The sequence below is a fragment of the Nomascus leucogenys genome, chromosome 22a (assembly GCF_006542625.1).
Source record: "Nomascus leucogenys isolate Asia chromosome 22a, Asia_NLE_v1, whole genome shotgun sequence".
Classification (NCBI taxonomy): domain Eukaryota; kingdom Metazoa; phylum Chordata; class Mammalia; order Primates; family Hylobatidae; genus Nomascus; species Nomascus leucogenys.
Genome location: NC_044402.1, coordinates 32,185,030 through 32,197,146, shown reverse-complemented (window position 1 = coordinate 32,197,146; position 12,117 = coordinate 32,185,030). Strand labels below are relative to the sequence as shown.

Below are 12,117 nucleotides of genomic sequence, written 5' to 3'. Positions count from 1 at the left end.
GAGAACAACCTAGTTCAGCATTTGCCCTGGCAAAGAAGTTATGAGTCCTCATCCATCCTGTACCAGTGCAATTCAATAGCTATTAAGTGAGCCAAGTTATAGAAGACATAATTTCTCCCTCTGAAGCGGTACTGTCTAAGAGGGAGACAAGATAATATTAAAACGCAATGTAGGCTAGGTGTGGTGGCTCACACCTGTAATCCTAGCACTTTGGGAGGCCAAGGTGGGAGGACAGCTTGAGCTCAGGAGTTTGAGACCAGACTGGGCAACATGAGTGAGACCTCATATCTACAAAAAAATTTTTAAATTAGGCTTAGAGGCACACATCTGTAATTCCTGCTACTTGGGGGGCTGAGGCAGGAGGATCACTTGAGCGTAGTAGGTCAAGGCTGCACTGAGCTGTGTTCACACCATTGCATTCCAGCCTGGACAACAGAACAAGACCTTGGCTTGAACAAACAAACAAACAAACCACAAATTGCAATGTGATTTTTTATGCATACAAGAATGTATTAAGCACTATGGAAACACAGATGAGGAAGCAGTTAAATTGGTGTAAGAGGAAGTTAAGAAGTGTTAAGGAGAGTTACCAAGGAAAGGTGATATTTAAGCCAGGCCTGAAAGGAGTGGGCAATCACCAGACAGAAGACAGGAGAGAAAAGGACATTTTAGGTAAAGGGAACAGTAAGAAATATACACTCAATGCCTACAGACACTTAGGAAGAGACAGAGAACCTAAACCATCACAAATAATGCTCCAAAGAAAGGGCTCTTCTGAGAAAAAAGGTTGATTTTCTGGAATCCATTTGAGAGAAACCAACCTGCCATCTTTTGTTGGTAAAATAATTTAAAAATACAAGAATGATAATGAAAATTAGCTTTATTTATGTAATTTAGAAAAAACGATTGTAGTGTTAGAGTTTGTCAAATGTTTCACTGAACAATTTATAATAGTATTCATATACAAACATAATAAAATAGGTACATCACATTGCTCTTGCTTCAAAATGTCTTCTCAATTCTGACATGCCTCTATCACTTCGGTTTGTGATTTTTAACAGGGAAATGCTGTTTGGACATAGTGCTTGATTCACACAGTGTAACACTGAAGTAGAAGGAGAATCAACAATCATGAACACAGTTAAAAAATATTTCTCAACCAATATGACTTTATCATTAATCTTTTTTCTATAATAAAATATGTTTCATGTTAAAAAAAATACTTGTATTCACCTGATGACCTAAATTTGTTGTACTAAATTTGGCGTTTATATAAACCCATAGTTGATCTAAATACAATGTAGATATGAACCTATGTTAAAACTCATTGATACAAATGTTTGCCACAAATGAAAATGAACAAAATTGGTAAGAACAGAGGTAAACAGAAAAATCCATTTGAAAAACAGTGGAGATGCCTTATTCTATTTAAAATGAGTAAAACTTCCATTTTCTGAACCCAATATAAACTAAACCAAAAGATGGTGGAAAACCATGATATAGATATCAAATCTTATGTCACACTGTAAGGCTGTAAGTAATCTGTACTATTGTATACTGGATAATCCTACACCAGGTTTCCTAAATAGCTCTCCAATCATTTTATCTTCTTGGAGAAATCAGAGAAAGTTTAATACAATTACTGAATAAGGCAGAATTTTTTTTTTTTTAGATGGAGTCTCACTCTGTTGCCCAGGCTGGAGTGCAGTGGCACAATCTTGGCTCACTGCAACCTCTGCCTGCCAGGTTCAAGCGATTTTCCCGCCTCAGCCTCCTGAGTAGCTGGGATTATGGGTGTGCGCCACTACACCTGGCTAATTTTTGTATTTTTAGTAGAGACGGTTTCACCATGTTGGTCAGGCTGGTCTCAAACTCCTGATCTCGTGATCCGCCCACCTTGGCCTTCCAAAGTGCTGGAATTACAGGGGTAAGCCACTGTGTCTGGCCAAAGCAGAATTTTAAATCAGCAATTGGGATACAATATTAGTGCAGATAATTTACACTAGAATCATATTTATACCTGTCACAGTATTAAGTATACCGCATGTGTATGGATGGTTAGAAGAAATTCATTTCATTTTTAAAGCAGTGGATTGTTTAGTAAGTTTACTTCTTTAGCACTTTCTTAAAATTCCTGGTAAGTTAGCTCCGTTGTCTTTTTAAATAGAAAAAAAAACAAAACACAAACCCCACGCACACACAAAAAAATGTTAAGTATGCTGTTACTTTGAAGAGTCACAGCTATTTCAGGTAAAACAATCAACTAGACCTCCAAGGGCACTTGTGTCTAAAATGTCCCTTTTGTCACCAAAGGAAATGATCAAGTATTATATTAAGGTGCTTACTATTCCAAAAAAAATAACATCAGAGGAAGCTGGTCTTTAATTGGATACTTGAGTTTTTTCCAGGACTCTTAGTATATTTAGATGTTGGTATCTTGACTTTGACACTTTCCTGATTGCCCTTTATAGCGGCCTCAAGGCGGGCTTTTAGGGCTGGAGAAGAAGCCACTAAACTTTTAAAAACAGTTGAATACTGAGGTCCAATCTGCATGAGATTTTGTAGAGCAAAGTCATGTAAATTTCTCATTATGGAAGTTGCTGATCCCAGAGCATTTTCATCCAAAAGGAAGGAAATGAGGATGGGCAAAAGACAGGCCACCAGCTGAGAGCCTAGAAAGTACACAAATAATATAAGTTCAGGGACATAAATGTTCCTGACATAAGGCTGCAAATGCACTTGATCTGTATACATTTTTCCCCACTAAAGAAAACAATTCGTCCAATCTCTTCTAAATTAATACTAAATAATATCAATACTTGAGATTAACATACCACCTTTCAATGAATGTGAAATACAGATATAATGTGACTGAATGTTTTGCAATTTAAATAACAGTAAAATTCTGATTTCTGTAGAGACTGAGTATGAATTTAGTGCTGACACTTACGATGGTGTTCTTCAGCAACAGTAACCAGTGTTTCTAAGACCTTGATGCCTTCTTGGAAGATCTGAAGCTCAGCAGTGTTTTCAGGTTTTCTCTTGTCTATTTCCTGTAGTTTTTCCATGATACAGGACGCTAAAGAGTAAATGTATGGGTAGGAAACAGCTGGATTTGGATACTGAAAGATGGAATGTAGGAGCTGGTAGGTCTTAATTTGTACCTAATAAGGTAAGAGAAAAGAATAGCAAATACTATAAATAAATTTTTAAAAAGTCCCTGAGGACTCTTTGCTTTTTAAAGTAGTGAAGGTATTTAAATTTATTTCTAATTTATCTTTAATTTTCTAAGTCCAAGGGCCAACAGGTGATCAAACGTCTATGCTAACAGTGGTTGTGACAGTTTGGAATGGGAAAGAGGCATATAGGTAAACAGGGAAGCAAAACTGAGTGGTTAATTTTTCTTCTTTTCTCTAATTCCCATTTCCACCCTCATGTCTTTCTCTATAACGTAAAAAACAAAAACACCACCAAAACCCCTCCTGTAACTTTTTTTTTTTTTTTGAGACAGAGTCTTGCTCTGTTGCCCAGGCTGGAGTGCAATGGTGCGATCTCAGCTCACTGCAACCTTTGCCTCCTGCGTTCAAGCGATTCTCCTGTTTCAACCTCCCGAGTCGCTGGGACTACAGGCGTGCACCTCCACACCCAGCTAATTTTTTGTATTTTTAGTAGAGATGGGGTTTCATCTCATTGGTCAGGCTGGTCTTGAACTCCTGACCTCAAGTGATCCACCTGCCTTGGCCTCCCGAAGTGCTGGGATTACAGACATGAGCCACCGCGCCCAGCCTCCTCCTTTAACATTTTTATGGGTAGAAAGCAAAACAAAACAAAACAAAAAAACACATACAACCTTGAAAGATATTTTGTTGATTTCAGAAAATGTTTTAGACAAAAATGATGTATTTGATGTTCAAATGTCATGGTCTGAGTGTTTCAAGGAACGTCTGGACCATACTAATGTGTCATCAGGCATCAGAGTCCCGATGGAGACTGCTATACAAAGCTGCTGCAGGCAGCAGGCAACAGGACAGAGGATAAAAGGAAATGACTATACATCGAAGATATAAATAAACTTTTATTGAGTTAACTGTAATGGTATTTTAATAATTATTTTTTCTGAGAGAAAATCTGGTTCCTGTATCTTCAGGAGTAGATATATGTGTGATCATTGGCTATGAACTCACCTAGAGGCACATAAAAAATAGGACATTACTCAAGCAAATGAAGGGGACATAAAGGAATGGGTTAAATTTGTGTGTATTGCTTTTGGAATGGGTCCTGTTATTTCACATTCATATTACTGAAGGTATGTGCTGGAGTCTTTTTTTGAGACAGTGTCTGGCTCTGTCATCCAGGCTGCGGTGCAGTGGCATGATCGAGACTCATTACAGCCTCAAGGTCCCAGGCTCGAGTGATCCTCCTGCCTCAGTCCCCCAGAGCAGCTGGGACTACAGGCCTGCTCCCCCACACCAGGCTAATTTTTGTATTTTTTGTAGAGATGCATTCTCACCACGCTGCCCAGGCTGCTCTCGGACTTCTGGCCTCAAGCAATCTGCCCACCGCGTCCTCCCAAAGTGCTGGATGGAATTACAGGCATGAGCCACAGTGCCTGGCCTCCCTTTCTTTTTTTTTTTTTTTTTTAAATAAAATCCACTATAATATGCTACAAAGTATCTTATAAAAGTCCCTTACAAAGTTCTAGTGCTACATCAATCTTAAGATTCCTCCATTTCAAATTCAGTTTCTTAACATTTCCTCTTCTGCCACTATGCTCTACCCTTAGGGCTGAAGAACAAGACTACTGTTACTTGGCTTTGTCACTCCTGAAATAGAAATTAATCTTAAATCTAAAAATACAAAATTTGTAGTCTAATACTTCCTATTGGAGCCAACAAAATCACACAGAAAATTTTGTAAAAGCCTAGCCATTGTCCTATTACATACATCTTTCTGCTAAAAGACACTTACCACAGGATCTTTTATCTCAAGAGTAGCTTTAAATTTATCAATACAGCGCTTCTGGAGGCATGGGATGGTAGTTACTTTTGGACTGGTAGACAAAATAAACACTGTGATAGCAGTAAGCAGACTGACTTCATCAAGTTCTTGGTGTGTTTCATCCACTAAAGAGAAATGCTCTATTAGAAACAGATCATATTTACTGCTTTATATACCTGTGTGAAGCTGTCTTCAGTTTGGTAGTAACAGTTTGGTGTACACAACAGATACAGACAATGAACGCTGACTAAGAACCCTGGCAAATGTACATTTTAAGATGTGCATTATAAGTAATTCTAGAGCTAAGAACTACCAAAGTAATTACAATCTTTAAAGGTTAAGCCATCAGTAAATAAATACATACATTTACTAGGAATATATATTTATTAGTTGTGTGACTTTGGACATCTAACTCCATCTTCAGTTTTCTCATCCATAAAATGGGAATAACAACAGTACTCACATTGATAGGGTTGGGAAGATTAAATGAGTTAATCCACGTGAAACATTTAGAATAGTATGCTACACATGATGCTCAGTATATGCTACTTATCATGTTAATTATTTTTACTGTGAAGCAACACAGAAATGCTTGCACAATTATTTTCTCTTTGTTAAAGTATTTTTATAATACATGTATCAAGTGAAAATACCTTAGCACTTTACAAATATGATTTCTCAAGAGTAGAGAAAAACCTGAAAACAGCTGTGTAGATCACAATCATTTGAAGGAATTTTCTATTAGAAGTAATCTACCTTTATTTTCCAGTCATACTCTCATTAAATAATTTTAATGAAACTGCTGTGGAAAAAAAATCACCGTTACTCAAAAAGAAAAGGTGTAGCAAATTCAAATATTTAAATTGTTTAAGAATGGGTTGATACTTATGAAGAAATGACATACATATGTAGTAGTTTCGGTCACATTCATTCAACAAGTACTTAAGAAACACTGTGTGCCAGCCCTCTTTTAGGCACAGAGAATACATCTTGTAGAGAAGATACACTATAAACTGAGAAGCAAAGACTTCAAGCTAGTGATAAGGTCTAAGCATATACAAATATACTAAAAAGCTGGCTGGGCGCAGTGGCCTGTAATCCCAGCACTTTGGGAGGCTGAGGCAGGCGGATCACTTGAGGTCAGGGGTTCAAGACCAGCCTGGCCAACATGGTGAAGCCTGGTCTTTAACAAAAATACAAAAATTGTCCAGATGTGGTGGCGCATGACTGTAATCCCAGCTACTCGGGAAGCTGAGGCAGGAGAATCACTTGACATCGGGAGGCGGAGGTTGCAGTGAGCCAAGATTACGCCACTGCATTACAGCCTGGGCTGCACAGGGAGACTCCGTCTCAATAAAAACAAAACAAAACAAACATCACACCAGGAACAGTGTTGTGTGTCTACAGTCCTAGCTACTTGAGACACTGAGGTGGGAGGACTGGTTGAGTCCAGGAGTTCAAGGCTGCAGTGCACGATGATCGTGCCTGTGAATGGACACTGCACTCCAGCCTGGGCAACACAGCAAGTCCCTGTCTCTTTAAACAAACAAACAAACAAACAACATTCAAAGTAGCTCAGGACAGTCTATACTGGGTGATCAGAGAAAGCCTTGAGGAGACAATACCTGAGTTGACTATACTCAAGAGGCACAGTAGCAGTGAAAGCAAAATTTTATGGATGAATAGGATTTATTTTATAAAAGACATCTGAATGATTTTGAGGTAAAATAAGTACACAGTTAATATTTAAAGTTAACATGTAGCACTGTTATAAGCACTTTATATACATTAAATATTTAATCAACATAAAAGCATCATGAGGTAGGTACTCTTATATCTCTCATTTTATGGACGAGAAACAGAAATTCAGTCATTTGTCCAAGTCACACAATTAGTAAGGCAGAAAGTTTGATTACAGAGCGTGTACTGTTAACTATAATGCTATACTGCTTCCCTTACAGCAGTTATTTTTAACCACCTATAGCAACTTGAAACTGCAACAGAGTCAGCTAATTTGTTTAGTAAAAATGTCTTTATTCTCAGCAAGATAAAGTTCTCCTGGGTTCCTTTTACCATTTCTTCTAAAATATCTTTATTCCTACTCTCTTTTACCTAGGATAGATGCACAATTCGCTTAGCTAGCCATACGAATGAGTCATCTTGGAAATGAATCCTCCAGCTGCAGCCCTGGCCAACACCTTAACAGTAATTTCATGAGAGAACCTAAGCTAGAACCACATAGCTAAACTGCTCCTAATCCTGGACCCATAGAAACTGTCAGATAATATAATATGTGTTTGCTCTTTTAAGCCACTAAGTTTTGAGGCAATTTGTTGGGCAGGAAACATTTAACCTGTCATGATCAACTCCTTAATTTCTCTTAGTAGCTAGTCTAAATCCTGTCCTAGCCTAATTCCCTGATACACATCCAAAAACAAAAACAACAACAACAACAAAACCCATCTTTTTGTGCGTGAGATGAAAGAGGCAAGCTCATAATAACCCTCAACATGAATTATTATTCTTATTTGTAGAGACAGTATCTTGTTATGTTGCCCACACTGGTCTTGAACTCCTGGCCTCAAGCGGTCCTCTCACCAAGGCCTCCCAAAGTGCTGGGATTACAGGAGTGAGCCACACTGGCCAGCCCTCAACATAAAAACTTGTAGCTATAATATTATTTTCCATCCTTACCTGCTGTTCTTTCCTCATATTGGCAGAGGTCAATCCTTTCAAATGTGCTGTAAATTTTATTCCTTCTGCCTAGACAGGGATGCTGCTTTCCTTTCTAATACTTCTATCTCCAACCCCATGTCCACCCGCTTTTTTTCCCCTGTATGAACTCATGCTTGAATGTCATCTCAAAAAAAAGTTATCCCTTGACCTTACACTTTCCATTTAGCTATTTCTCTTCTTCCTGTGAAGCCTATATTTGATCTTTTCCATTCCTTACACCTCTCATTTGTGCCTCAACACTGTGAGCTCTCTCCCCCACACTGTTTGGCCTCTCTACAGTATTTTATAGTGCTGACCACTCCCTCTTTATTAAAAATTGGCTTATGTAACTACATTATCTTCTGAATCTCCTCTCACCTTAATTTTGGTCCTCTTCTTGCTCCAGAAACTCAAGCTGAGTGATTTCAATTGTCCCATAGGTTACATTGACAGCTCCCAAATACATATATAGTCCAGAAAGTATCTCTAGCCCAGACTACTTTCTTGAATTCCATACCTCTACCCATCTGCTCCATTTGACTATCCTCTAGGCACTTCAAAATCAACTCACTATCTTCTCCTAAAAACCCTCACTTGGTTATTTCTGTTAATCACATTTGAGTGTTCAAGTCATCCTACCCTTTCAACTCCTAAATCAAACTATCAGTAAGTTCTGTTGAAAACTGCTTAACATTTTACTTTTCATCATTTTACTCCTTTTTGTCCATACTATTATTATCTCCCACAGTTTGACTTTCTTCTTTACACTGCTGCCAAGAGCGAACCTTTAGAATCGCAAATCCAAGCACATTACTTTCCTTTTTAAAACCCTTTCATGGCCGGGCACGGTGGCTCATGCCTGTAATCCCAGCACTTTGGGAGGCCAACGTGGGTGGATCATCTGAGGTCAGGAGTTCAAGACCAGCCTGACCAACATGGAGAAACCCCGTCTCTACGAAAAATACAAAAAAAATTAGCCAGGCGTTGTGGCACATGCCTGTAATCCCAGCTACTCGGGAGGCTGAGGCAGGAGAATTGCTTGAACCTGGGAGGCAGAGGTTGTGGTGAGCCAAGATCGCGCCATTGCACTCCAGTCTGGGCAACAAGAGCAAAACTCCGTCTCAAACAAAACAAAACAAAACAAAAAACCCTTTCGGCCGGGCATGATGGCTCATGTCTGTAATCCCAGCACTTTGGGAGGCCGAGGCGGGCAGATCACGAGGTCAGGAGTTCAAGACCAGCCTGACCAACATGGTGAAACCCTGTCTCTACTAAAAATACAAAAAAAACAAAAATTAGCCAGGCCTGGTGGTGAGCACCTGTAATCCCAGCTACTCAGGAGGCTGAGGTAGGAGAACCGCTTGAACCTGGGAGGTAGAAGTTGCAGTGAGCTGAGATTGCACTATTGCACTCCAGCCTGGGCAACAGAGTGAGACTCCATCTCAAAAACAACAACAACAACAACAACAAAACGTTTCATGATTCCACATGCCTAATAAAGGCAGTCCAAATCATGCCAAGCCCTCCATAATCTGGCCCCATGTACCATCCAACTTCATTTCTTTCCCTACTAATCACCATTCACCACTCTTATACACTCTTCCATCCAAACCCACACCCCCTCATTGTTCTACTTGCCTTCCTTAGCTATTTAATTCTCCAGGTTTTTGGTCAAACTGTTGTACCTAGAATCCATTTCTTTCTTTCTTTCTTTTTTTTTTTTTTTGAGACAGAGTCTCGCTCTGTCGCCCAGGTTGGAGTGCAGAGGTTGCGATCTTGGCTCACACGGCAATCTCCACCTCCCGTGTTCAAGCGATTCCTAGAATCCATTTCTATGATGTCCATGTGGAGAATTCTATGATGTCCATGTGGAGAAAACTTTCTAATCCTTTAAGATGTTGACTCTTCTGAGAAGCCTCTAGTGGTGGATACAGAGATGTACCACTGAGACCCCCTTCAAGGGAGAATGTGCTGCCCAGCTGTGGGAAGTGTGATCAAGGGGTCAGCTCCTTCCGGATCAGTCTCAGCTAGAGATGGCTGTCTTACCTGAGATCAAATCCTTCCTGGAGCAGCCCACATTTGAAGGCCAGGCCATTTCTGTCATATGTTAAGACACTCTGATGGGCAATCTGGCTCCAGAGCTCTTCAGACAGATTTACTGAGATTTGTTGGGAAACTGTCACAGTTTGACTTCTTTTGCCCAATACTGCCTTCCCCTCTTCCCTTCACAGATGTTGTTTCTTAATAAACTTCTTGCTCCCCAAACTCCCTCTCGGTGAGTACTTTTAGAGAGTCCTACTTGTGACACTCTGCCTGATTTCACTTAAACAGTACTAATTACTCCCATTTTTTAAAAAAAAACAGTTAGAATTTTTTTTATTGTACTAGAAATGCAGTGATAATTAAGACTATTGCCTTTGGGAAATTCTTAAGGTAATAATCACACCCTACCGCAATTTATAGGAGCCAGACTCCACTAGATTCCCAACTTTGGGCAAAGTGTGTGGTCAATAAATGCTATTTCAGTTGAAAACATTTTATACGTAAAATGAAATACGGCAAATTGTGACATTTATAAACAAAACTGGGAAGGCAGGGAAAATGCACACTGTGTCTAAAGACTTTTTATAATCACTACAACATACTATTGAAAATGAAAACCTCACAAAAATAAGAAAAAAGAAAAACAAGTTTTTTAGGATTTTTTTTTTTTTTTTTTTGAGATGGAGTCTCGCTTTGTCCCCCAGGCTGGAGTACAGTGGTACGACCTCGGCTCACTGCAACCTCGGCTCACTGCAACCTCTGCCTCCTGGGTTCAGGCGATTCTCCTGCCTCAGCCTCCTGGGTAGCTAGGATTACAGGTGTTAGCCACTACACCCGACGAAAAACAAGTTTTAATGGATGCTGAAAATAATACTGGCTATCATTTATTGATATATGCCAGGTAATAAGTGAGATGCTTTTCACATATGGTTACTGCTCTAATAATTTCTTGCAACATAATATCCCTATTTATTAATAAGAAAACTAAGGTGCAGAAAAACTGAATAACTTGGCTAGTCACTTAGTAAATGCTGGCATGGTGAACCAGATTGGTCTTTTTGTATGGCTTATGTACTTTTCAGTATACTGTGCGTATTAAAAACTTCTGTTGGCTAGACATGGATCATACTACATTTTTTACTAAACACACTATTACATCTGAAGGTCTTTCACTGTCAAAATATAGGTTGCCTGTCATTTAACAACCTTAATGCTGTTAAAATCGGAACACGGCTTTTTAATTTTATTTTTTTGAGAGAAGAGTCTTGTTCTGTCACTCAGGCTGGAGTGCAGTGGCACAATCTTGGCTCACTACAAGCTCTGCCTCCTGGATTTAAGCAATCCTCCTGCCTCAGCCTTCCGAGAGCTGGGACCACAGGCGTGCACTACCACACCTGGCTAATTTTTGTATTTTCAGTAGAGATGGGGTTTCACCACGTTGGCCAGGCTGGCCTTGAACTCCTGACCTCAAGTCATCCGCCAGCTTCGGCCTCCCAAAGTGCTGGGATTACAGACGTGAGCCATCGTGCCTGGCCCCAGAACACAGCTTTATTATTTCTTTTCGGGGGGACAGAGTCTCACTCTGTTGTCCAGGCTAAAGTGCAATGGCGTGATCTTGGCTCCCTGCAACCTCCGCCTCCAGAGGGTTCAAGCAATTCTCCTGTCTCAGTGGAGTAGCTGAGACAGCATTGGGTAGCTGGGATTACAGGCGTGTGCCACCAGACCCGGCTGATTTTTGTATTTTTAGTAGAGATGGGGTTTCACCATGTTGCCCAGCTGGTCCCAAACTCCTGACCTCAGGTGATCCACCTGCCTTGGCCTCCCAAGGTGCTGGGATTATAGGTGTGAGCCACTGCGCCTGGCCAATTTTCTATCTACTTATACATATCCTCTAAACACGAAGTATTGAATATGGTCTCCTCTAGGTGATATGGCCAAATATGATCAAGTAAAATATCTTATCCTCAAAAAACTCTTCTTCTCACTTTTTAAAACAAACTGAACTGCTTCCAAATAGCCTCAATTACCTGGATCCCAACAGTCAAGAATTGTTGTTAAGGCACTTCGGAGAAGGTCAGTCCAAGCAGTATGGCTCTTTTCTGCCCGGGCCATGGGAGAAGATAATATTCCTTTTAGAGCCTGTAGGGAAGCTGCAACTGTCGAAGATAACTGGCCCCCAGGTAACTTCACAGCAGTCTCTCTGAGGACCCCGATTGTGAGGTACAATATAGTAGGGAGAATTGAGATGCTTCCTGTAAGATACATTTTTTAAAAACACACTGGATTTCAAGCTATACATATATGGTTCCTAAAAAGAAATCATCAAGGAGTAAGACAATGTCAGATTTTTAGTTCTTAAAA

General features: G+C 39.9%; 1 protein-coding gene across 1 annotated transcript in view; it reads right to left on the bottom strand.

Annotated features, from left to right (window-relative positions):
• Positions 1-862: 862 nt before the first annotated feature.
• HEATR5A (HEAT repeat containing 5A) overlaps positions 863-12,117 on the bottom strand; it is a 130,717-nt gene continuing 119,462 nt past the window's right edge. Inside the window, exons 33-36 of the mRNA XM_003260726.2 lie at positions 11,784-12,008; positions 4,969-5,123; positions 2,951-3,164; positions 863-2,672 (exon numbers count right to left, since the gene is read on the bottom strand). Coding sequence (XP_003260774.2) covers positions 2,365-2,672; positions 2,951-3,164; positions 4,969-5,123; positions 11,784-12,008 — 902 coding nt within the window. The 3' untranslated portion in view covers positions 863-2,364. The remainder of the gene's footprint in view (positions 2,673-2,950; positions 3,165-4,968; positions 5,124-11,783; positions 12,009-12,117) is intronic.